Here is a 27,104-nt window from a genome sequence, read left to right on the forward strand (position 1 = left end):
AAAGTAGGAAGTCAGGAAACACCTGGAGTAACAGGTAAATTTGGCCTTGGAATGCGGAATGAAGCAGGGCAAAGACTAATAGAGTTTTGCCAAAAAAATGCACTGGTCATAGAAAACACCCTCTTCCAACAACACAAGAGAAGACTCTACACATGGACATCACCAGATGGTCAACACCAAAATCAGATTGATTATATTCTTTGCAGCCAAAGATGGAGAAGCTCTATACAGTCAACAAAAACAAGCCCAGGAGCTGACTGTGGCTCAGATCATGAACTCCTTATTACCAAATTCAGACTTAAATTGAAGAAAGTAGGGAAAACTGCTAGACCATTCAGGTATGACCTACATCAAATCCCTTACAATTATACAGTGGAAGTGAGAAATAGATTTAAGGGCCTAGATCTGATAGAGTGCCTGATGAACTATGGAATGAGGTTCATGACATTGTACAGGAGACAGGGATCAAGACCATCCCCATGGAAAAGAAATGCAAAAAAGCAAAATGGCTGTCTGGGGAGGCCTTACAAATAGCTGTGAAAAGAAGAGAGGTGAAAAGCAAAGGAGAAAAGGAAAGATACAAGCATCTGAATGTAGAGTTCCAAAGAATAGCAAGAAGAGATAAGAAAGCCTTCCTCAGCAATCAATGCAAAGAAATAGAGGAAAACAACAGAATGGGAAAGACTAGAGATCTCTTCAAGAAAATTAGAGATACCAAGGGAACATTTCATGCAAAGATGGGCTTGATAAAGGACAGAAATGGTATGGACCTAACAGAAGCAGAAGATATTAAGAAGAGGTGGCAAGAATACACAGAAGAACTGTACAAAAAAGATCTTCACGACCCAGATAATCACAATGGTGTGATCACTCATCTAGAGCCAGACACCCTGGAATGTGAAGTCAAGTGGGCCTTAGAAAGCATCACTACGAACAAAGCTAGTGGAGCTGATGGAATTCCAGTTGAGCTCTTTCAAACCCTGAAAGATGATGCTGTAAAAGTGCTGCACTCAATATGCCAGCAAATTTGGAAAACTCAGCTGTGGCCACAGGACTGGAAAAGGTCAGTTTTCATTCCGATCCCAAAGAAAGGCAATGCCAAAGAATGCTCAAACTACCGCACAATTGCACTCATCTCACATGCTAGTAAAGTAATGCTCAAAATTCTCCAAGCCAGGCTTCAGCAATATGTGAACCGTGAACTTCCAGATGTTCAAGCTGGTTTTAGAAAAGGCAGAGGAACCAGAGATCAAATTGCCAACATCCGCTGGATCATGGAAAAAGCAAGAGAGTTCCAGAAAAACGTCTATTTCTGCTTTATTGACTATGCCAAAGCCTTTGACTGTGTGGATCACAATCAACTGTGGAAAATTCTGAAAGAGATGGGAATACCAGACCACCTGACCTACCTCTTGAGAAATCTGTATGCAGGTCAGGAAGCAACAGTTAGAACTGGACATGGAAAAACAGACTGGTTCCAAATAGGAAAAGGAGTACGTCAAGGCTGTATATTGTCACCCTACATTTTTAACTTCTATGCAGAGTACATCATGAGAAATGCTGGGCTGGAATAAGCACAGGCTGGAATCAAGATTGCTGGGAGAAATATCAATAACCTCAGATATGCAGATGACACCATCCTTATGGCAGAAAGTGAAGAAGAACTAAAGAGCCTCTTGATGAAAGTGAAAGAGGAGAGTGATAAAGTTGGCTTAAAACTCAACATTCAGAAAATGAAGATCATGGCATCTGGTCCCATCACTTCATGGCAAATAGATGGGGAAACAGTGGAAACGCTGTTAGACTTTATTTCTTTGGGCTCCAAAATCACTGCAGATGGTGAGTGCAGCCATGAAATGAAAAGACGCTTATTCCTTGGAAGAAAAGTTATGACCTACCTAGATAGCATATTCAAAAGCAGAGACATTACTTTGCCGACTAAGGTCCGTCTAGTCAAGGCTATGGTTTTTCCTGTGGTCATGTATGGATGTGAGAGTCAGACTGTGAAGAAGGCTGAGTGCTGAAGAATTGATGCTTTTGAAATGAGGTGTTGGAGAAGACTCTTGAGAGTCCCTTGGACTGCAAGGAGATCCAACCAGTCCATTCTAAAGGAGATCAGCCTTGGGATTTCTTTGGAAGGAATGATGCTAAAGCTGAAATTCCAGTACTTTGGCCACCTCATGCGAAGAGTTGACTCATTGAAAAGAGTCTGATGCTGGGAGGGATTGGGGGCAGGAGGAGAAGGGGACGACAGAGGATGAGATGGCTGGATGGTATCACTGACTCGATGGACGTGAGTCTGAGTGAACTCCGGGAGTTGGTGATGGACAGGGAGGCCTGGTGTGCTGCGATTCATGGGGTCACAAAGAGTCGGACACGATTGAGCGACTGAACTGACTAAGAACTTTGGACTTCATCCTCTAAAAGAATGGTACTCTTTTTTTTTTTTTTTGAGAATATGTTGAAAACAATGAGTTTTCACTCCCCAGAAAATTCACTTAATGTACTCAAATCTGTTCAAGTCATTTCAAGTTCACTGGCCCCTGTAGCTAATCCACAAATTCAAGGTTAAGAAATTTTGCTCTAGGCAATGGGAAGCCTGTGTGAAGCTTTGACAGAGACTCCATGTAATGAAGAGGGTTTTAGGCACATCATCCAAGTGGAGTGCACAGAACTGACTGTAGTGGGGGTGGAGCATGGGGAAGTGGGGTGTGTATGTGCAATTAGCTGACTTCTAAAATACATGGATGAGGTCATAAGGGCCTGAACTTGGGTGGTTGGGCAGGAAGTGATGATTATGGGAGAAGCTTTGAAGGGAAAGCTAATCTGGTGACTGATTAGATACTGAGGCTGGAATTGAGAAAAGGGCCAAAGATAACTGTCAACATTTGATGTTGAGTGGCTGGAAAAAAGATGGTCTCATTCTTAGAAATAGCAATCAGAAGGGGAGCTGGTTTTAGAGGGGAAATGGTTAGTTCATTTTAGATATCCTGACTGTTTTACGATTTGGGGTGGGGGACAGTTCTAGCTCTAAAGTAAGTTAAGTTTAGGATAAGGCCTAAAGTTAGAAACTAGATAATGACACATTGGACAAATAGACATACAGTAAATTTTACTCTTAATTAAACCATAAAGGTTCAAAAGAAGGCTCAAATCATAATTTAAAGTAATATACTTTATTAAAAATATCACCAAAATCTATCTTATAAGACATAAGGGGATCAATAAAGTAATGCAAATTTTTTTGAGAAAGTATGGAGAAAAAACGACCAGTTATATAAATAACTTTAAAATTTGTACTTTGCTTTGGGCACATTAGCAGGAAAACAAGGGAAAGCGGTATAAGTTAAAGGATAAGACCTTTAAACTGGACACGAGTCAAGGGAACCACTAAACATCAGTGCCTCTTGTCAGCCCAGCCTCCAGGACCCCATGTTCTGGTAATAGCATTTTGTTTTCCTCTTGGTGAATTACCACTTGCCATTTAACATTTCATAAATTTATTTCTATCTGTTTTTCATGAAGTAACGTTTAGAACAGTTGACTGGTTTTCACCAAATTCGGCATAATAATAATAAATGCTATCAAGATACAATCCTAATAAAGTTCAGGGGCATCTCAAAACAAGAAAAAAGCTGTTGATAATTAAAAAATCATATGTCCTTCCTAGCACACACGAGCCTAATGAGACTAAATGAATCCACCTACATTTCAAGGTCAAGGACTGAATCAATAAGATCTCCTGTTCCCTGGGTGATTCATAAGTGAAATTTTCTCCACTGTATGACTGCTAAAAATATGCTAATAATGGCACTTCATTTCTGACAAGTATCACTGTGGTCAAGAATCAAGGGGGAGGCTAATTAGTTTCAATATCTACTCAATTTACCAGCAAAGTCAGAACCAGGAAGTCAAACCCAACTGCCACTTGCTGTATGACTTTACAAAGAACAGACCATTGCTGAGGCAGAAAGGGCAGCTCACCCCTTACCTGCAGTGGACCACCACAGGCCCTCGGCCCGCGGAGGCAAGTCTGTCTTCTTCCACATCCAGCATGAGCTGCAGAAGGGGCTGGGCACTGTCTGGAGTCTTGTGATCGGGCCATGAGGTGTACCAGTAATGTTTCACACGTTGGGTGTGACTTCCTTGCTGAAAATAGAAAAGCACTTCATTTACTTGAGGAACTAAAAGGCATCCAAACCACAATACCAAACGCTTTCTATCACAGCCATCTAGCTTGCTCCTCACTTCTAGGTGGCAATAAAATCTAGGAGACTTTTGAAGAATATTCTTTCAACCTGAGAAAAATTTACTGTAAATATGCTGATGTCAAAATCTGACAGTCTTGCTTCAATTAAATGAGAAATATATATATATGATATATATTTAATATAGAAAACATATATATGCTAGATATGTTTGTAATTTGTGATCATGAACATAATGGTAGATGAATAAATGGCCAAGAAAGAATTGGGATATAGTGTGTTTCCTGGTCTTCGAATGCTCCTGACAGGTTATTATAAACATATTGACCGGTATAAGAATGCTTAATTTTATACTCAGTCACTCTAATGATTCTACACTCACCCTAAATACCAGTTTTTAACAGCAGTCAGGAACCCCTGTAGTAAAGGAGTGACAAAGGAGGGTCCATGCCCATCATCTCAAAACCAAGTTGGAGCCTGGCGTAGACTACACACTAGTTGAATACATGTTGAAGAACAGGCTTCTCTAAGTGCCTTCCTATCATGAATTTCCCATTAAAACCCATCAGTGCAGCTCTGTCTCTACTTTCTTCTTCTTTGTGATGATTCTGTCCCAGCAGTGGGGTTCTAGATAGAACTGGGACGCTTGCTCTCTAGAAGTAAAAATGATACCAACAATACCATGGCAACATCCCTCAGCATTTGCTGTCCAAAATTTAAATAAGATAAATTTTCTATGACATAATCTGGTCTGGGAAAGTCCCTATAAATGACTGCAACTCCAAGTTTTGGAAGATCTCCACAACACTTCAGGCTTTTCTTGCCTCCCACAACCACCCACGAGTGCAGATTTTCCCTTTCACAGTTTCCAGGCCTTCCTTAAATCTGCGGAGACAAAGTGACATTAAAAAAAGAAATCACGGTAACATCTCCAGCACAAGCCTTTAGTACTTTAGTTAAAGGTGTTCAAAAGGTTAAATCAGAGGTGTTATATATATGCACATTAGAAGACCATATCACTCTACTTAGTGGATTTCTTTAATGTCTACTTAAATTAATTATTCCACAGAGTGATAGTAGCTGACAACAAGATACATAGGGGAGTGATTATACTTTCTTCTTGATCTTGACTTTATTTAACTTGTTCAAATTGAATCTGCAGTTACTAGAACAAAAAAAGTTCAAAATAAAAAAGCAATCGTCTAACACCTTCCACTTTGTAGACAGCTACAGCTCCATATTCTTACCTTTAAGACAAGGTTTCGAACAGTATAGTTATCACATTCATTTACACTGATAACAAGAACCTCAACTTTTCCATATATTCCTCTCTTTTCTGGCCAATAAAGCACGCATTTCTGGAGGAGGGGAAAGAAGAACATGCCAAATATTAACGGTTTTCACTGGCCTGGAAGCATTTTTCATTCGAGCATCTGAAAAGTTTCTATTTAGTTAAATAAAACAAATCAAGTATCAATTTTAAACATTCTGTAAATGAGCTAAAATCAGCAAACTATACATTTTAAATGGGTAAACTTTATAGTATATATATATATACTATACATATATATATATATATATATGCATGTGGTGCTCACTTGTGTTCAACTCTATGCAGCCCAACTCTTTGTAACCCACCAGGCTCCTCTGTCCATGGGATTTTCCAGGCAAGAATACTGAAGTGGGCTGCCATTTCCTCCTCCAGGAGATATTCCCGACCCAGGGATTGAACCCATGTTTCTTCTGTCTCCTTCATTGGCAGGAAGGTTTGTTTGTTTACCACTAGTGCCACCTGGGAAGCCCATAGTATGTATAGTATATATTATACCTTTTTTTAAAAAAAAAACAAACCAACACTATTGCTGTTGATCTCATACAAAAAAATAATTAGGGCAAAATTTCTCAAATCCCCACAGAGAAATTAAGGGCTAATTCAGAACTGAATTAAGAATTAGGGAACTAAGATCCAAATATTAAGAGTTTATCATGCGATGAACAAGGTGAAAATAAAATGTTCTCCCCTAAGATTGAGGCAAGTCACATTTCCTTGGGGCTTCCTTGGTGGCTCAGATGGTAAAGAATCTGCCTGCGGTGCAGAAGACAAGGGTCCAATCTCTGGATTGAGAAGATCCCCTGAAGAAGGGAATGGTTACCCACTCCAGTATTCTTACCTGGAGAATTCCATGGACAGAGGAGCCTGGCGGGCTACAGTCCATGGGGTCGCAATGACTGGGACACAGCTGAGTGACTAACACTTTTACTTTTTCACACATTTCCTGCTTCATCAAACTAAAGTCTCTAGTAAGAGTATCTGTAATGTGTTAGATGCCACAGAATGCAGTCTCCCCTGTATGTAAAGTAGATATAATGACCATTAATATATCTGTGGTATTGTATTTTCCAGGACCAATTGCCTTTTCACTTATGGGATCTGTTGAAATAAATGTATGGCAAAATTATTTTTTAAATTTTTATGAAGAATCCTCTTTGAAGGGTTTAATAGCAGTAATAACAATTATATTGCAAGCAAGAAAACATAATATGATGGATAAGGTGCAAGCTTTGGAGTTAAAGAGCCTGGGACCAAATTTTGGTGCTACCATTTATCTGTGAGTCCATAAACAGGGAAACATCAACTCTCTCTGGCCTCAGTTTCCTCAAGATTTAATACATGCAAAGCACTTAGGACAAAGCCAGGCATACAGTAAGCATTCAAAACTTGTATTATTATTATTGTTATTACATTTTACAACTACTGGATTAAGGGATGAATTTTTGATCTAAAGGGATTAGATCATTACTTAAATATGCCTTAGATCATGCATCAAATATATTATTTTTATGACATCATCACATTATTTAAAAAACTACAAAATGAGTTTCAAACATACATATAAATTCATATTATTTATTTTTTGCCTTTTAAACAACCACAAAAGAACTACTACTTTTTTTACCACATATTTTAATGTCTAAGAATAAAAGTGTGAAAGTTAATGCTTTATCTTCAGTGCCCAGGGAAGTAATTTAATTTTAGAAATATTGTTTAAAAAGAATTCATCATTTTCTTTCAAACACACATGCATATTGATAAAGAAATTCTTTCACTTATTGCCTTTGGTTAGGGACCTTTCAGTCCTCAGGACGCTTGTTTCTTTATGTCTATGTCTATGTCAAAGGCATATGATCACACTTAAAAATAGTTAAGTTCTTATAGATTTAAAAAAGCAACAGCAAAAAAATTACAGAATTACAGAACTAAAGGAAAAGACATGTAACATATCAGAAACACACCTCTGGGGTTCTATCATGCTAAGTACCAAATGCTCTATGTGTTAGAGCCGCAAGGAAGTCACTTCATCTAGTGGAATCATTGTTTTTCATCCACTACAATAAAAACACATTTGCCTACTCTAGTTTCTGGTCCTTTTCCAAACAAAGTAAATCATTTTCACCTCTATTTCCATGCCATTCCACCCCCAAGACTATCGAGCAATCAGGCTATCAGGCTTAGTCTGGCTAATATAACATTAACATTTAAAAAAGAGAAACCTTCAGCACAGGGAATTATACTCAAAATCTTGTAATACCTTCTAATGGAAAAGAATCTAAAAGAGAATCATACATATATCTGTATAACTGAATCACCTTACTGTATACCTGAAACTAACACAGCACTGTAAATCAACTATATTTTAATAAAAAAAATTTTTTAATAGCAATCTTTAAAAAATAAAGCAATTTATTTCCCTCCTCATTTACAAATTGCCAAATGTCTGAAATTTCCCCGATTTGTTAAAGATAATCATACTAACCAAATTGCCTGGTTGCTTTCAATGGAGCATCAATTATTTCGCTGCAAGACCCGAGCTATTGTGTGACTTAAAACCCTTGCCTCCTGGATGAATCCAAGAAGAGTGACAAAGAATCTTGCAAAAGGTATTGAACAAAGAAAGAGGCATTCAATGGCCCAGCAGTCAGGCATATGTGCCCCATTGTCCAGGATCTGGCCTGAGTAGCAGGCCTCTCAATGAGAAGGTGGCTCTTGAAACTGGTAAGAAAAACTGCCAGGCAGGAGCTCTCAGCTTGCACCCTGACTCTTAACAATACAATCCAGGCTTGTGCACCTACTTGATAAATGGAAGCACTGCTTGCTTCTCTCCTGAGCTTGCCGGGGCCCTCTCGAATGTTATTCTTGACTCTTTACCAAAAATGCAATTGGCAGCCGGCTCCCAGTAGACAATGTAATGTGACTTGTTCATTCAAACAACCCTTAATTAGCATCCCATCTCCTTTCTGAGATACAATAGCTTATTTTTACACACTGAATACATTTTTCCCCTCTTTAAGGAGGATGTAGAAAAAGAGACCAGATAAGTGTGGGTGCTTTTGTATATGAGGTGAGCGAGAGCTGCAAATGTGGTTGTTTCTAAGGGCATCAGTTCACATTTGAATTATTTTTGTGAGTAGCTTTTTAGAGTTTTTTCATTGTGGTGTTAACAATGATATGAAAAAGAAAAATGCAAGGAAGGAAAGTGCTCTCTTAAAGATAATATTGTGAAATCACACTAATTGTGTGTAATTCGAAATAGCACGCTATGTAGCAGAATATAACCCCAAATCATCCCTATTCTGTTAGCTGGGCCAATTCTTTCAGTAAAATTATCTATTAATTCCAAGAATTCATAATTTGGAGGACAAAGAGGTTTCCAGAAGGTTATGTGTCTCTTGTACAAACAAGTAATTAGTGAACCTTGACTGTAAAGATCCTGGACATCAATTTTTCATCATCAGTGGTTTACAGCAAAAGCAGAATGCAGTGCAAAGCAATGCAAACCCATATTTTTATTATCTATTTTTTTCTTTGATCATCCCTCTCACTCTCACCACATTAGGGTTATTTGTGTATAAAGAAGAAGCAAGTCTAGCTAATATATTAGTTGCCTGAAAAGAAAATCTATTTTTACTTTCTTTTTAAATTCTATGCTTTTAAAATCAAAGAAATTTTTGCTTTATGAGCTAAAGATGTATCATCACATAGGAAGTGGCTCTAAATAAACAAAGAGATACTTAGTTGCAGTTGGGTTATATTTGCATAAAAGAGAATGGATCAGATTGTCTACAATTATTATGGTTTTAGTTACTCTAATTCTTAGTATTCCACCTAATATTACTAACATAGATGCAGCAATTTAATATTAAAAGCATCTTTACCAAAATATATCATTGAATCCCTTCCATGATCATTTGTGTTAAGTAGAACAAAGAGTACATATTGTTATTGTTATTTTTTTTTTAATAATTTTACAGCTGAGAATACTGAAGCTCAGGTGTTTTGGTAGGGGTCTCTGAGAACATCCTCTTGGAGCCAAGACCCTTTGAGCAAATATTACTTTATAAACTCAAGCTTTTGTGTTGGATTTTTGCTCCAATAACCAACTCTTTTCTATACCATTAACGAATACTCTCCCTTCCCTCTGTGAAATACACTGATACTCAATGGAACACTGAATGCCCTCCATCCACTCTCTCACTAAGTCCAGTACTTCTGTCACTGTGCTGAGCTGTATGTTAGTAAGTGGTATTTGTATTCAAACCTCTTAAGGACAGCTGCATTCATTTAATGAAACTTTACATAAATTCATGAAACATGAGGGTAAAAAGAAAAAAAAAGAATTGTTCCATGAAATAATTGTGTGAGTTAATTATGTTTTCATGGGACAGGGGGGAAGTGAATCAGTAAAGAAAACTGCATGCAGATCAGGTACAGATGAGACTTATAAAAGGGCAAAGTCTGGAAATATAGACAGAATTCTGCATTCATATGATTTTATAAACTTTTCTATCTTCTCTCATTTTAAAGAAACAGAAATGGGACATTTTAATGATATATAAAGGGCAGGAATTACACAAACTACATGATCTGGAACCAATATTAAAAATAATAAAAGACTGTCCCATAATAAAATAATGAACAAATCTGAATAGGAATAACTGTACCTGCTTTAAGACAAAATAAAAGAGCTTTTTGCTGTGTTTGAGTCTCCACTTTGACGTTTTTGCATTATATGTGTCAAATAAGAGGGCTTCTAACCCAAGTTACAGCAATTGAATGGAGAACAACTGAATTAAAACTTAGGGTGCCGAGTTATACCTGGAATGTAAGCATGTTTGGAAGAACAGGTGAGTAATATTTCTTAGGAACTGTCAGCCTCAGAATTCCTGGCCATTCTTAATTGCTTGTGCAGCATTAACTGTCCAGCCCCTGGTCATTCAGGAAATGAGCTGAGGCTGCTGGGCAGTGCTGGGTCAGGCTGCTTCTCTAGAAACCAAATATCTAATTCTGATTGTCCAGAACAGCTGAATACCAGTCAATGGGTCTCCACTCTCCTTCAACATGACCCTCCCTGACCTTGTTGACAGACACTCTGACTATGGGACTTTGCTCATTTTCATGCTTGGTTCAAAGAGTGAATCCTCTTGTCCACGCCACACTTCACAGACTGACCTCTAACTTGAGCATGACTCCCCCATTAGAGTTCCAATCCACATTTTCAAATTGTCCACTATTTTGAATGAATAGACCTTACACTTTTTCTTTAAACTAAGTCAAAATGCTTTCTCCTTCTCCTCTTTCCTTCTTAGAATGGTTAGAGATTTTAAACCAGGACTGTAAGCAATCCCAGATACTGCTCTCTGGCCGCAATCACTGCTTGGACTAGAACTTTCTCCCTTCCCACCTTAACTAGGAAGAAGACCTTAGGAGGGTATGTAGAGGTGAGAAGGAGGAGTTGGGAGTCAGATTGCTGGCTGTTTAGCCTGGGCAGGTTGCTTAACTGCCCTGGACCTCAGTGTCTTTCATTGAGTTTTACAAATAAGCTTATTGTAAAGATTAATTTCTAAAACACTGTTAGTGTTCTATAAACATTAGTTATTTGGAAGATCAAACAGCCCAGTTTCTAGATTTTCTAGGTATATTTGATGAACTTTCTAGATTATATAACTTAAATTCTAATTTTTTAAGCTAATTTTAAATAGTTGAGAATATGTACTTTTATTTCATGGATTTAGAATATAACATAGTATAATTAACATTTAATTACTAGCGTTTTATCAGGAAAATCTATTTTCTCTTTAAATGTACAGCTTAAAAAGATCTACTTTATTTTTAACTATAATTTACTTACAAATCAATCATTTCTACCTGAATACCCATCAGATTTCATAATGAAACTTAAGGTAAACATGGGGTATACTTGATTAATATTTATATTGTTAAAAAACACCTGTTTTGGATGTATTTAATTAAATAAAGTCATCTATAGTAGCTGTGATTTAAGTCATTACTTCTATAAATTCATAAGATTCTTATAGGCTGCCATATATAAATTTAAAAATGATCTCCTGATCTCGGTGTAAACTGTCTTCCATCTCTCTTACTCTACCATATGTTTTCTCCACTTCTCATAAGACCTAACATTGTACCTATATCTAATATTTTAAATTTTTATTTCTTGTTTACTGTGTCTACTCTTTTAGATTGTAGCTCCATGAAAGGAGGGATCTTTGACTATTTTGTCAATGAAGATATAATACAAGTGCCTACTCTGGTGCTTGATGGTTGATAGTTGATAAATATCTGTTGAATGAATGTATACACACACCACTGGATGTTGTGTAAAGAAGAACCAAGTACTGAAAGTCATCAAGGCTAGCTGGAGAATTCTAAATGCTAAAGGTAAAGGTAGTAGTGTAGTGTCTGTCCATGGAATTCTCCAAGCAAAAATATAGGAGTGCTTAGTCACTTTAGTCATGTCCAGCTCTTTGCGACCCTATGGAACTTAGCCCGCCAGGCTCCGCTGTCCATGGGATTCTCCAGGCAAGAGCACTGCAGTGGGTTGCCATTCCCTTCTCCAAGGGATCTTCCCAACCCAGGGATCAAACCTGGATCTCCTCATTGCAGGCATATTCTTTACCACCTGAGCTACAGGGAAACCCAAAGATGACGATACAGTTAGATAAATTTCTGGGAAACACATTTGGAACATATTTTTTCAAAAGTTCTTATCATTTAGTCAGGTCATTTCACATCTAAAATTACAAATTAATAATGAAAGATGTGGATAAACAGATTGGAAATGACTTTATCTATTAATTAGGAAATGATTACATATATCTTAGCATCCATACAGTGAAATTCTAGCAGTCATTTAAAATCATGTTTTTGATGAGTCATTAATGATATGGAGAATACCCATAATGTTAAAAGCAGATATACAAAGAATACAGAACTCTCTTCCATTCTCTTTAGTCTTCAGCAAAATGTAACATTCCAGGCCCATGTCTCTTCACTCCCTATTATGCTCAAGCCACACCAAACTGCTCAGCATGCTCTGTGTGTCGTGTCTGCCTCTGTGTGCTATTGCTTTGCCAGGTTTATGTTCCTTGTGCACCTACTTACGCTGCAGGTCCCTACTGAAAAACTGTAAGGCACCATAAGAGCTATTTGGACAAAGAAATGTAATTTAAATAAATCTTATCCATAATTTTATCAGTTAGAGAAAGGAAGAGAATGAAATTGGGGAATACTTAAAATACGATTTCTTTATTTTGCTTTTTGAGGTTAAACTGCTTGCAAAGTGCTGAATAGGTGAATGGGCAAAATGGGGTTTTTAAGTGTTTAAGTCACATAGCTGAACTCAGATGAAAGATGTAAATGTTAAGACAGAATATGGCAGTGTTAAGTGCTCGAGAAAACTATATCGTTAGGCCAGATCACCAAGTAATGCCCTCACTTCACGAAAGATAATTCGGTGTCTTATTCCTTCTTGAAGCCAACCATGGGTACTTTGTCTTTTAATGTCTTGCATCCGTATTTATGGGCTTCCCAGGTGGCTCAGATGGTAACGTACCTGCCTGCAATGTAGGAGACCTGGATTTGATACCTGGGCTAAGAAGATCCCCTGGAGAAAGGCATGGCAACCCACTCCAGTATTCCTGCCTGGAGAATCCCATGGACAGAGGAGCCTGGTGGGATCACAATGAATCAGACACGACTGAGCAACTAACACTTTACATCCTTTCTTTAGCCCATTTATTATGTTGGGGCAAGATGAGTACATGAGCTTTGGAATCAAATAAACCTAGACTAAAACTGGGACCCCATCACTTACTAACTTTGAGACTATAGGCAATGATTTAACCTCTGACCTTCATTTCTCATCCATAACATAGGTATAGTAAATCTTGCTTTGTAGAGATAGAGTGAAAATGAACTGAATTAACATATGAACTGTGCTTACTATATACATTCAACAAATGGCAGTCGGTGGAAAATATCTTCCACTGTACACATAATATGACCAACATTCATAGCCACTTCTTTCTTAGCAGAAAGTCTGAACTAGTCTGAGGACTTTGGAAATATAGAAATGCTTCTTGTACTGTTTAGACTGATCTAACTCTAGATTTTTCAGGTTTTAGCTGCTGTGTCTTCTCTAGTTAAGCAATAATTCATGGTAAAAGTTTGAACACTGTGTTTTCAATGTTTTATTTCTTTCAAGAGGAATTCCTTCCTTGAGATTTACATAAATGAAGAAATCAAACTTACCAGCAATAAAAATTGGTTCTCCTTTCACACTATAGATGAGAACTGATTTGTCAGCTTTATTTAAAAATTTTTTTGCCTATTCTTATTTAATAAAGTAACTATGAGAATATTGTGATTATTGAATAAGAGCTGGCAATTATTCTTTTATTTATTTATTAGAAAGTAGAAAGGTTCATGAAAATACAAAGCCTGGGAATTTCTAAAGATAACTCCACCCTCACATATTTTTGGAGGAAATGATTTTTGTCTATTTCAAACAATGACGCTTAACACAATTGAAAGTTGGCACATTTTTGGTAAACAGCATCTTCCTGGCAGTGTGAGGTCTACTGCCTATTTCTTTTGAGCCAGACTTTTCAGTATCATTTTGATTTGTAAAACATCAAAATTTCTTCCATAGTATTCTTTGTACATCTTTAGTGAATCTGGATGGAAAGGAATTTTCATTTTAATTTAATGAGTAATCAATAATAACAGAAGTCAAAATCTTTATTGCAATATTTGGAATTATGACTGGCCATGGTAAAATACATGTAGCAAATTGCACACAGAAGTGTAACATAATGTATCAATATTTACTTTGATATTTCCAGAATATATATCTCAGACATTTAAAAAGCCAAGAGGCTAAAAATGGTAAGAAAAAATAATACCTCTTCCATTTCTGAATTATGCAGCCAAAGTGAAAAATAAAAACTTCAGTCATCCTTTATGTGGCCATTATTTTCTCAAAAATTCTGGCTTTCAACAGATCTACTTGACTCTCTTATGGAGAACAAGAATTCTGAGAATGGTACCAACAGGTTTGTGTGCTAAGTTGCTTCAGTTGTGTCTGACTCTTTGTGACCCTATGGACTGTAGCCCACCAGGTTCCTCTGTCCATGGGATTCTCCAGGCAAGAATACTGGAGTGGGTTGCCATTTCCTTCTCCAAGGGAATCTTCCTGACCCAGGAAATCCAACCCTGTCTATCTCCCGCATTGGCAGGTGGGTTCTTTACCAATGGTGCCACCTGGGAAGCCCACAGGTTAGCTTCAGGTTTAATGCACTTGAAAAGGAAAGAACAAGATGGGCTCCATTTCTTTGCACAGTCACATTCAGAATGGAGATGTCTGAGCATTGTCAGTTAACCAACTCATTGTCATTTTGAAATACATGTTTAGCTCATACAGCAGTTCTCTTAGAATGACAAACTTTGGTCTTGGGGACAGAAGGGAAGAATATAACTGTCTGTTAGGGCTTTGGCATGTTCATATTATCTCCGTTTAAAATATGTCACATCTTACTTAACTTCTAGAGAATTCTTACTCATAATCTTGGCTTCTCCTGTCCTCTCCTGATGAAACCTGACTCAAGAACGAGTTACAGCACCATTGGCATATCTCTGTCTTTTTGTCTAAGGAAACAAATATATCATAACATTTGAGGAAAGAAATGCTCAGGACAACAAAAATTATAATTTATCTTACACAGTTACTAAACCTATTCTCTAATCCTTGTGAGATATATGCTTTGCGAAGTATTAATCCTTAATAAACATGCAACAAATAGTGTTTTCAGTGGAAAAAAAAAACTTGTTTCAAAACATTTACATCCTTATATTTATGTAATCACATAAATCACAGTGCTTTTTCTATGTCAATTTTGTATGATTTTATTTTTAATAAAAGAAATAGAATTAATAAAGGTATGAATGTTCTTTGAGAAAATACATCATGACAATCTATTCAAAAAATGGTAATTCCAACCAAAGTGGGCAGGAGTAGTTCAGTCTATTCAGATCTAGGAAGCATTGCTAAATCTTGTGTGAGTTCTAAGGTGTCTGTGATTTCCTCTCATTCCTTTGTGGGAATTATTCTACTGATTTTTGGCTTCTGCTGTTACTATTGAGAAGCCAATTGTTAGTCATTCTGCTTGTTAAAACAATCTCTATAGTGTTTTTCAGTTCCACAGATGTGTCCAGTTGTGGATTTATTTTATTTAAGTCTAGGTTTTACTGTGAGAGATCAAGTCTTTCACCAATTTTGGAAAATACCTAGCCATTATTTCCTCAAGTATTTCTTCTTTTTTTTTTTGTATTCTCCCTTTTCTTCTAAAATATCCATTAGACATATATTGGACATCTAAATACTGTCCTCTGAAACTCTATTTCACATTTTTGGTCAGTTCTAAGTCCTGGCTCCTGCAAGCCCAAAGCTTTGTCTCCAGTTCTTATATTGTCATGAAAACACAAGTAACCTGTAATAATTCTCTGGTTTTATGCATTTTATTCAGTTTTTTACTACCAGAATTTACTTTCTCCCCCAAGCTCTGCTATGCATGCCATATCATATTTCACTCAGTATGACTGGTTTTTCAGATTATCTAGCTTGCCATATTACATTGGAAAAGGAAATGGCAACCCACTCTAGTATTCTTGCCCGGAGAATCCCAGGGACAGAGGAGCCTGGTGGGCTGCTGTCTATGGGGTCGCACAGAGTTGGACATGACTAAAGTGACTTAGCAGCAGCAGCAGCAGCCATATTCCATAAGTTCTATTTATATATTCATGGGTATAAATACACAGAGAATGTACCTTTAAAACTTGAATTTTTTTCCTGCCATGAAGGTAAATTGTCACAGATATTAAACAACTGTGCAGAACTTGTCAGTGGCTTATTATGTTGACAAATTGATATTGGGTGAAATAGCTAAGAATATTAGGGATTATTTTATTATGCCACTTTAGGCTTTCATATAAGATTCATAGAAACGCATACATTTAGTAAACATATAGCTAATGTGGTATATAACTTGATCTACTGGCCAAAAATATACTTTTTTTCCCAGGATAAATTTCAGCAAAAGATTCTTTGTCTGTTGTAGCAAAAATGGAAGAAAACAACAAAACTTTAAAAGAACTTTAAGTTGCTGTTTGCGGACCTGAGTTTTCTGCATTAGCAGCATGGTTATACTATGGTCGGTGGTTGCAATTCACCATAGGAGTAAAAGGGAAATTTCCATTTTCTTAAATTCTTATTGTCAGGGTGAGACGCGGGCATAAGAATTTTGATCAGAAAACAAACACAAATGCTGGCTAAAATCAGACTGTAAATTATCTCAATAAAATGTCATGAAATATAGGCAGTGCCTAGGATAGCACTCTTTGGGAATTACACAGTTTTATTTTTATGATGCAAAATACAGAAAGCATATTCTATAAGCTAGATCCTTAGAAAAGTTTACTAGTATGGATATGGGATTTAATTTTGTCCCCTTCTTGGATTTTGTTTTATGAAAATATTGAGAAAGTTGTTTGGTTTGGTTAACTTCAAATCTTTCTCCAAATTTCACTTTCTCAGTGAGGTGTATCCCCCTGTACAATACCTCAGCTTACTCTCCTCCTACTGCTCCCTACAGCTCAGACACCCAGTCCCCTTATCCCACTCTACTGTTTTTTCCTACAGCATCTATCCCTTCTAATATGCTATATTCTTATGAAATTCTGCTTCTTGCTTTTTGTCTGTCTCCCCCTCACTAGAAAGTTAAAATCTACCAAGGGCAGGAATCTTTGTGTTTGTTTACTAATAAACTGCCAGCAACTAAAATAGTATCTGGGGCTTTCCTGGTGGCTAAGTGGTAAAGAACTCACCTACCGATGTAGGAGATGCGGATTCGATCCCTGGTCCAGGGAGACCCCACAGGCTGTGAAGCAACTAAGCCCGTCTACCACAACTATTGAGTCTGCGCTCCTGAGCCCACAAATTGCAACTACTGAAGCCTGAGCACCCTAGAGCCCGTGCTCCACCACGAGAGAAGCCACCACAGTGTGTGCGTGTGTGTGTGTGCGTGTGTGCATGTGTGTGTGTGCGTGTGTGTTAGTTGCTCAGTCCTGTCCGACTCTTTGCAATCCCATGGATTGTAGCTCTCCAGGCTCCTCTGTCCACGGTGAGAAGCCCGCAAACCGCAGCTAGAGAGTAGCCTCCGCTCTCCACAGCCAGAGAAAAGTCTGCACAGCAATGAAGACCCAGCACAGCCATAGATAAATAAGTAAATAAAATAGTATCTGTCACTTAGTGGGTGCTCAAAAATTGCCCATGATGTAAATAAACAATTTTTTATTTCCCTGTTATAAATCAGAGTGGTGATTCAGGGCCCCTCATTTCCTTACATAGATATATGGATACAAATGTGAATGGTGTATGCCAAGCACATTGATTTCACTGAAAGAAAGCTATCATTCATAGGACACCAATTACCATTTTGGGAGACCATAAACTGACCTAGCCTTTAAGTGTCTTAACATCTTAAATTTGCTAGGAAGTATATGGTAATTTTCCTTAAACAATCTCTGTTCTAGAGCAACAGAAAAAATACAATGTTCTGCACTTGGGAAAAGGTCATACCTCATTTTTTTCCTTGAGTTTTGTGATCATAACAATTACAGGACTGTCCTCCTGCCAAACCATCTGCCAGAAATCATTCACGGTGTTGATCATGGGGCCCTGTGTGGCGATGAATGCTTTCTCTTTGCCACTGTAGCCCTAGTTTGAGAAAAAAAAAAAAAAGAAAAAATGTTGGCTTTGAAGTCCATGTCTTGCACTGAAAGTTTAGGTGAAAGATCTTCAAAACAGAACAACTCTGCAGGTCCAAAAGCTACACATTTTTGAGGCTTCATTGATTCGAGCACCACCATTCTGGTGGTTGTTCTCTCAACGAGTCGAGCATAGCACATGGTACTGAGGGTTGTGAAGCAGAGTCCTCCCCAGAGCACCTCAGAGGGAGCACCGTGGCCACAGACACACAGGAAGGGAAGACCTACTGGCATTGATTATGACCGAGTGAGCAAAATAAAACTTGCTAGTAACCAAGTTAAATCAAAATCAATCTATTCTGAGGGGTTAAACAAAAAAAACAACAATTCCAGATAGTAAATCAACATGCTCATCAGAAAGAAATTTAGGTTTATTTACTTACCCTAATATAATTAGCATTGATGTAAGTGCTCAAAGAATCAGTTACATTTTTTGGTCTTAAACATACTCTACTGAGGGGATCTAATGAAGAAAACAAGAAAGAATAGGTTAACCAGATTTATTCTTTTAAGTTTCTTAGAATGTCAGTGGGGCTTCCCTGGTGGCTCAGATGGTAAAGAATCTGCCTGCAATGCAGGAGACCTAGGTTCCACCCCTGGGTCAGGAAGATCCCCTGGAGAAGGGAAGGGCAACCCACTCCAGTATTCTTGCCAGGAGAATCCCATGGACAGAGGAGCCTGGCAGGCTACAGTCCATGGGGTCTTAAGAGTCAGACATGACTGAGCACATCTATCGTCACTTTTCTGTGTGTACACAGAGTACATACTCTGGTCACAAGGGCCGAGGGCAATCTCCCAACTACTCCACATTCTTGCAGATTCTGTGCTTTTGCACATGTTGTTTCCCTGCTGTCTCTGCATGGGCAAGTCGTCCTCATTCTTCAGGGCTCAGTTCAAGAGACACTTCCTTCCTGAAGTCCTCCCTTGTCTTCCTGGCAGAATTAGGCATTCTCTTCTTTGCTCAGGCTGCTTGAATTTTATTTTAGTATTTAACATCTTGTATTTTAAGTGCTTCAATTCTTTCTTGCCCTCAATGGATTGCAATGAGCCCCTTGAGAACAAAGGCTGTCTTTAATTAACTTTTATATCTTTTGTGATTTCTACTTGATATGTGGCTCAGAGTGGGTTTAATATCAGAATTAATTTCAATTAGAGAGAGTTAAAATAATGTTTTTCTTCTAGATTTTTCTCTTTTCATAGTAAAGGGGGTGAAAAAACTTCCATTTCTTTTCAGTATCCACTGATTATTATGTTTCCACGAATGGCCTAAACCACTCTCACTTGAAAAGAGGCCCATTTCCTTCAGTTTTTATAATGCCTATGATGTATATGATTTACTGGGAACTCAACTCCAAAATTGCTTAGAAGCAGGTTCCTTGTCAAGCTAAACTAACTTTATGTTGAAAATTAGTAATTTACAGTATTTCCAAATATTTAGAGATTTTGAAATACTTAAAAAAACCCAAGAATACAATATATGATGGAGTAGGAGAAAATGAAAATGAATTGATGCCTTTTTAAAGCTAGTTTGGTCTAATAAAAAGCCAAGTATTAAAAAACAAAATGTTGTCATTATCGTCATTATGTACTATTGCTTTCATCTTCACTGTTATAATTTCATTCATGCAGTGCATGAATTCAGTGTTACATTGGACACTGATCACATTTGCTCCTCTCTCCTGCTCTTCTCGTTTTATTTCCTTTGCTTTCTTCCTTTCATTCTTTTTCCCTTCCCTTCACCCTTACATCCTTTTCCTTCCTCCCTCCTTCCCCCTCTTCTTTCTTCTTCCCTTCTTGTTTGTTTTTTCCTCTCTACAAAGTATCACACACACACAGGTCTGGTGTACAGAGCACATGAAAGTCTGCCCTCTTCTCCATCTCTTTAAAATACCCCTGGCAATCTTAAGTCTTCTATTTAATAGACAAAATGATACCTGGATCCTGATATTTTGATTAGAATCATATCAGATTTTGTCAAAGGTTATACTGGGCTGACTCAATGCACATGAATTTGAGCAAACTCGAGGAGACAGCTGACAGAGGAGCCTGGCGTGCTGCAGTCCTTGGGGTTGTGAAGAGTTGGACATGACAGCAACTGAACAACAACATGCTTTCTGCAGATTTCCTCGTCAGGAAGAAATGTGCTTAAGGTTTGAAGTCAGAGAGGAAGCTATTACGTAAAGCGTATCATTGCCATATGCAGCTAATGACTATCTCGTGGGAGATACGGGCTTCCCAGGTGGCGCTAGCGGTAAAGAACCACCAGCCAGTTCAGGAGACCTAAGAGACACAGATTCGATCCCTGGGTCAGGAAGATCCCCTGGAGAAGGAAATGGCAACCTACTCCAGTATTCTAGCCTGGAGAATCCCATGGACAGAGGAGCCTGGCAGGCTACAGTCCACGGGGCCACAAAAGAGTCAGAAGACTGAAGTGGCTGAGCATGCAGCACACATGGGAGGTAGGGAACATTTCCCTCACTGCAGAGAGCTTTTGTGGACAGTGGTGATTTTGCCAGTGCAGTGATGGTTATTATGTGAAAATAGGGCTCTTCAGTACTCTGTTTCTGAAACTGTAAATGTTCCCATAGTTAGTGTTCTTATTTTCTGGAATTGTTTCTGGGATTAATGATGAATTCACTAGGAAGATAAAGAAAGGAGAAACTAACATGCGCTGAGGGTTTACTATTTGTTGGAACTTTCCAAGCCATTTCCCACATATGATTATGTAATTCTTTCAACAGCCTTATAGGGTAGTATGACTATTACTATTTTTAAGGGCAAAGAAAGGCTGGCACAGAAAGATGAAGTAGCCTGCCATAAACTGTAAATATTTTCGCCAGGATAGGAAATCAAGTCTAACTCCAATATTCTGCTTGAGTCATACAACTTTTTGCCTTAATGAGTGGTTCACTGATTTGCATATCTACTCTGTTTTAGGCACATAATAAAATAAAACAGAAAACGTAAGTAGGAAACATTACTAAACTTTACATTTTTAAATAAAAAGTGATGACCAGAGTAACTAGGATTTTAAAATTTGATTTATATTGTTTCATAGTTGTACAAATAACCTGCATGGAAGAAATATACATAAAAATTCTTTGTTGTACAAATAATTTCACACTGATATCAGTTTTTTCCCATTGCTCTTGCAATTAAGACATGAAGATATTCTCATCACTAGTATTTGTTTATATTATAAAATAATTTGATATAAATTTGACATAAGCACTTTAATCTGCCGCTTAAGAATATTCAGAGCCAGGCTGACATTTTACATAGAAAAAAAAAAAAAGCTACATTTTAGTTAGTTCTTGGCCATCCACATTTCTGCTGTAAAGCATCCTCCAAATTACACAGTCTTACTAATATGCACAAGCTGGAAGCTTTTAAACTTAAGAGTTTACTGCAGGTTAAAAAATAAAAACAATTATAATATTTAAAAGCTTATTCATTTAAAAATTATTTTATGTAATGTTTCAAACTTATCCCATCATACAGTCTAAAATAAACCATAAACTGCAGATTTTCATATTCATTCCCATCTTTTCTGATGATTTTCCAGCCAATGATGTGACTTGTCCATGCTATATTTACTAGATTATATCTTGCATGACAGGGCGTTGGGTGGGGTATTCAGGCTACAGACATTTTCAACAGAAAATCCGTCATTTGCAACATCACTTGTCAGCACAGGTGCCCTGGTTCAAGTGACCCACCCAGTTCTGGGAATGGAAAAGCTGACACAGGACTATGAAGCAGTTGTCTGATAGCATCTGGGCAGGAAACAGAGAAGGCTGCACTTTAAAATAGTCCTAATAATTTCCAAATCCTTCTGAGATTAGGTGGTTAAGTATAATAATCGCAATGCATGTTTATGCCCTACTTACATATGTTTGGTAAATGTGAGATGAAAAAGCCTGAGAGAGATACCAGATGTAACACACAGCACTTTCTTTCCCTTCAGCCAATTATAGTTACAAAATATCTTTCAACAATAACTGTATCTTAGGTAAACAGGTTTAACTATGAAGACCAGTTAAAAATATGTTACTGTGAAGTAACTATTACAATGTGTTTCCAACTCTAACAGAAGGGGAAGCCCATGAACACTATTAATGGTAATTCTTGCTCTATTAGCATAAATATGGAGAATTTGGAGGTTTATGATTGAAATAATTAACTGAATTATGAAGACTCTACTATTTCAGTGTTAATACTTTGAAACAAACCCTTGGGGCTCCATCTTTCCAGAGTTATTGCTGAGATGTCTATGGGTTTTGTCAAGATCCCAACTCCATCTGTTTGTTTAGTGATTGACAATATAGCTTCCTCTCCAAAGTATTTTTGCCTTTCTAGGCAGAATTAATTACTCCATCCTCCTACAGCACTTGGGCAACACTTCCATTCTGGCTGTTGTTGTTGTTGTTTAGTTGCTAAGTCATGTCCTTTGCAACCCCATGGACTCTTACATTGGACATAATTACTCATTTACATGTATCTTCTCTGGTCCATGACCTCTTTGATATTATATGATTTTCCTTATTCTTTCCTGGTTCCTGGCATTTAGCTCACTGCTTGACATCGATAAATTTCACAGAGTTAAATTTAATTTTAAAATAGTCTGAGCAGTGTTTCCCAAAGTGTGGTCTTGGTATCATCTATATCAGAATCACCTGTTTGCTAGAAGTACAGATTCCTGGGCCCAACAGAACCCATTTAAACAGAATCCCCAGGATGGCGCACAGGATGCCACATTTTTAACAAGGACTTGGGTGATTGCTACGCATAATGAAGTCTTTCCGTAAAAGCATTTTTTTTGAGACATAATTCATATACCATACAATTCACTTGTGTGAGGTGTACCATCATAGAGTTTATTTTTATTTGTTTAATTCACAGAGTTGTACAACCATCAGTGATGAAAGGCATGTGGGCAGACATGTTTGGGTTTGAATCTTGCTTCTTTAATATCTATAAATCTCAGTTTTCCTCCTCTGTAAGAAAGGAACAATAAAATCTTTCCGAGTTATGAGAGTAACACTGAGCACTTTATCATGTGCAAAGCACTGGGCTTTACAACAGCCCTGTGAGGTGGATATTACTACTTTTATCTTGCAGATGAAGTTAAGGAATTTACCCAAGGCCATAGAATAAGTGCTGCAGCTGGATATGAACCCCAGCAGTTTGACTCTCTAGGCAGCCCTATAGACTTTTCTATAAGGATGAGAGATAAATATGTCTAGCAAGGGCATTTTCATTATCTCCCAAACAAACTCCACACCCTTTGCTTTTCTTTTCTCATGCCTCCCAACACTTGACAGCAACTATAGTTTCTATCTCTACAGATTTGCCTAACTGGACACTTCTTATGAACGGCCTCATGCAGTATGAGGCTGTGATGGCTTCTTTCACTTAGCATACATAATGTGTTCAGGGTTCATCCAAGTCGTAGCATGCATCAGTACCTCATTGCTTTTTATTGCTGAATAATACTATATTCATTAGGTGATGAATATTTTGGTTGTTTCTACCCTTCGAACTATTATGAGTAATACTGTTACAAACATTTGTGTACAGCTTTTGTGTGGACACATGTTTTTATTTTTCTTACATATATACCTAGGAGTAAAATATCTGAATCATATAGTAACTTTAGGTTTTACCTTTGAGGAATTACCAAACTGTTCTTCAGTAGCTGCAGCTACCATAAAAGTATGAAGTTTCCAGTTTCTCTACATCCTTGCCAACTCTTTCTACTGTCTTTTTAAAAATTATAATCATGTGGATATGAAGTGGTATCTCACTGTGGTTTTGACTTCCCTGATGCCTAATGGTGTCGAGCATCTTTTCATATGTTTATGGGCTATTTGTATATCTTTTATGGAAAAACGTCTATTCAAGTCCTTGCTCATTTTAAAACTGAGTTATTAGTCTTTTTATAATTGAGTTATAAGAGTTCTTTGTTTATTTTAGATACAAATCCTTTATTAGGTGTATAATTTATAAATTTTCCTGCCATTTTGTATCAGTGTCATCTTTTTAGTTTTTTGATGGTACCCTAGAAGCACAAAACTTTTTAATGTTGATCAAGTTCAATTTATTTTTTCCTTTTGTTGCTTATACTTTGGATGTCATATCTAAGAAACCATTGACGAATTCAAGGTCATGAGGATTTACATCTGTTTTATGGGAAAAGTTTTATAGTTTTGGTTCTTACATTTAGGATATCCATTTTGATCTTATTTTGAATTAATTTTTGTATGTTGTGTGAGGCATTTTATTTTATTTTTTGCATGTGGCTATCCAGTTGTCTCAGCATCATTTATTGAAAAGACTATTCTTTTCCCTCGAATTATTTGACACCCTAAGTGAAAATTAATTGACCATAATGTGTGCTACAGTAAAGTTTAGAACCATGTGTCTACTGGAATTGTGAGAAGACCATCGTAATAAGAGTAATACAAGATAAAATTATTAACCTTAGCCCATTCTGATGATTATTAGCTTTTTTCTTTTTCTGGCTGCACCACTTGCAGGATCTTAGTTTCCTGCTGCTAAGTTACTTCAGTCGTGTCCGACTCTGTGCGACCCCATAGACGGCAGCCCACCAGGCTCCCCCATCCCTGGGATTCTCCAGGCAAGAACACTGGAGTGGGTTGCCATTTCCTTCTCCAATCTTAGTTCCTGACCAGGGATTAAACCTGGCCTTAGCAGTGAAAGCACTGACTCCTAACCACTCCACCTCCAGGGAATTCCACTTTAATGATTATTAGTCTTGAGCTGTGTTTGCAATTCCAAATTTGGTGTGTATGTGGAAATTGTGAGGATGGGAAATGTTGAGGGAGGGGTACAACGCAAACTATTGAATTCAAGAAACTTACTTGGCAAAATGGTCTTATAGCGATTTTTGGTTCCATGACGTGGAATGTCAATTTCTTTGGGATCCACAAAGTTCATTGGTATTTCCTGCAAAAATAAGTGATATCAAATACTGTATCTAATGCTGCCACAAAGAAAATCTTCACGGGGGGCCATCTGATCCAGAGCTCTATTGGACTTCAAAGTCATTTATAAAAAAACAGACTAACACCTCTGGTTTGCCAACACCCTTCCTTTCCTAAACACATCAGCTGCACCCTGACAAGCTGACTCTAAGAAATGGCTTTGTGTGTTAGATAGTATTATTCAATATGTAGTTTTTAAAGAGACATAGAAAAGTTTGGTTAGGTTTTAAGAATCCTGTTCTGACATAATTGCTGGGAATTTATAAACAGCTGGCTGAATATTTTTTTTAACAGTGTATTTAGATTTCTTCCAATCTTTGTGTAGATTTAATACTAATTTTTTTTATTATGATAGATTCTATCTTAACATTAATTGTGACTCTTTTAGGATTATGAAAAACTTCCCCTCAAATGGTAAATATAAAGAGCATTTTTGTTGATTTAAGTAATAATGATATGATGCATTTTTGTATTAAGAAATGGTTTTTAATTTTACTGTTCCATTTCTGGTTGTAAATGCAATATTTGTAGTGAAGGGCATTTAGACACTGTCTTCTAGCAATTAACAAGAATACAAATATATTTATTAAGTCAGAATATATGCCAAATGATGGAGGAGGGAACAATTGAGTCACTCTATATGTTAGACCTAAAGGTGAGCATCTGATGCTGACTGGAACAAAGGAAACAATAAGCCAAAGTTTTCAAAAGTTTCTAAACAAAATTTTAAGGAGTTGATTATACAAAATGGTATGTTCTCTAACTTAAAATTCTGCAGAGGATTGCTTAGATAAATGTGGATTAAAATACCTTTTATCCCTGGATCACATAAAATAATATTTTTGTTACTTACACTTTCTCAAAAGAAAATAAAACTTGACAGCCTAGTAGTTATTGAAATGAAAGAACTTATCTACAAATGTATTTAAATTGTCCTTGTTTTCAGGCAATCTGAAAATTCAAGAAAAGCCTGACTACACTATGAATTTAATACTCGGTCCATAGAGAGGAGTAGCTTACTTTAAAAACATCATTTCTGAAACTTGCATTATTTTAGATATTTATAATATATTCCTGTTCTTTGCTCCAACTAAATAAGTTCACAGTTTCAAGTTACCAAAGTGAGCAAAATTGTTGACTGTTCAATAGAAACCACTTGTTCATGCTTAGTAATTTCAAACAGGTTAGTCTGTTTTGGCAAAGCTGCGATTAGCTCTGTTCCTCCCATTCTTTCTTGTTTTCTGACACACACAATTTATCATCTTCCAGCATTCTCTCTCTATTCCTTGTTGACCTCATCTTCCCTTTCAGGGACGTAGTCTATGTTAAAGGCTGTCTCATTGAACAAAGAGCTATCTGCAGTTCGAGAAACATACCTTTGGCCACTTAAATGATCATTGATTGGCTTGTTTATCCCCCCAGGTTTCATTTTTTTCATACATAAAGAGATGACATGCTATAAAGTCTAATTTTAAAACTGCATGCTTAGTATTTTACTTTGGACACTTAATAGGTGATGAAAGTAATAGATCAAACCTATGGCTGGCTCAGGAAAAGGTGGTTGCAAACACCTAACACCTCAGAGTGTTCAATTTATTATACCCAATGGATATGGCTTAAAATGTACAACTGCTTTAAGATGCAAGTGGTTCTATAAAATGGATATTCCCCTTGGGAAACAGTTGGACCTAAGAAGGTCTAATGTGT

General features: G+C 37.2%; 1 protein-coding gene across 1 annotated transcript in view; it reads right to left on the bottom strand.

Annotated features, from left to right (window-relative positions):
• The window catches only part of PTPRR (protein tyrosine phosphatase receptor type R), a 273,565-nt gene that overhangs the window by 27,029 nt on the left and 219,432 nt on the right, over window positions 1–27,104 (bottom strand). Inside the window, exons 8-12 of the mRNA XM_040233466.1 lie at window positions 25,275–25,359; window positions 18,774–18,853; window positions 18,203–18,340; window positions 5,456–5,566; window positions 3,992–4,149 (exon numbers count right to left, since the gene is read on the bottom strand). Coding sequence (XP_040089400.1) covers window positions 3,992–4,149; window positions 5,456–5,566; window positions 18,203–18,340; window positions 18,774–18,853; window positions 25,275–25,359 — 572 coding nt within the window. The remainder of the gene's footprint in view (window positions 1–3,991; window positions 4,150–5,455; window positions 5,567–18,202; window positions 18,341–18,773; window positions 18,854–25,274; window positions 25,360–27,104) is intronic.

The sequence above is a fragment of the Oryx dammah genome, unplaced genomic scaffold (genome assembly GCF_014754425.2).
Source record: "Oryx dammah isolate SB20612 unplaced genomic scaffold, SCBI_Odam_1.1 HiC_scaffold_29, whole genome shotgun sequence".
NCBI classification, from domain to species: Eukaryota; Metazoa; Chordata; class Mammalia; order Artiodactyla; family Bovidae; genus Oryx; species Oryx dammah.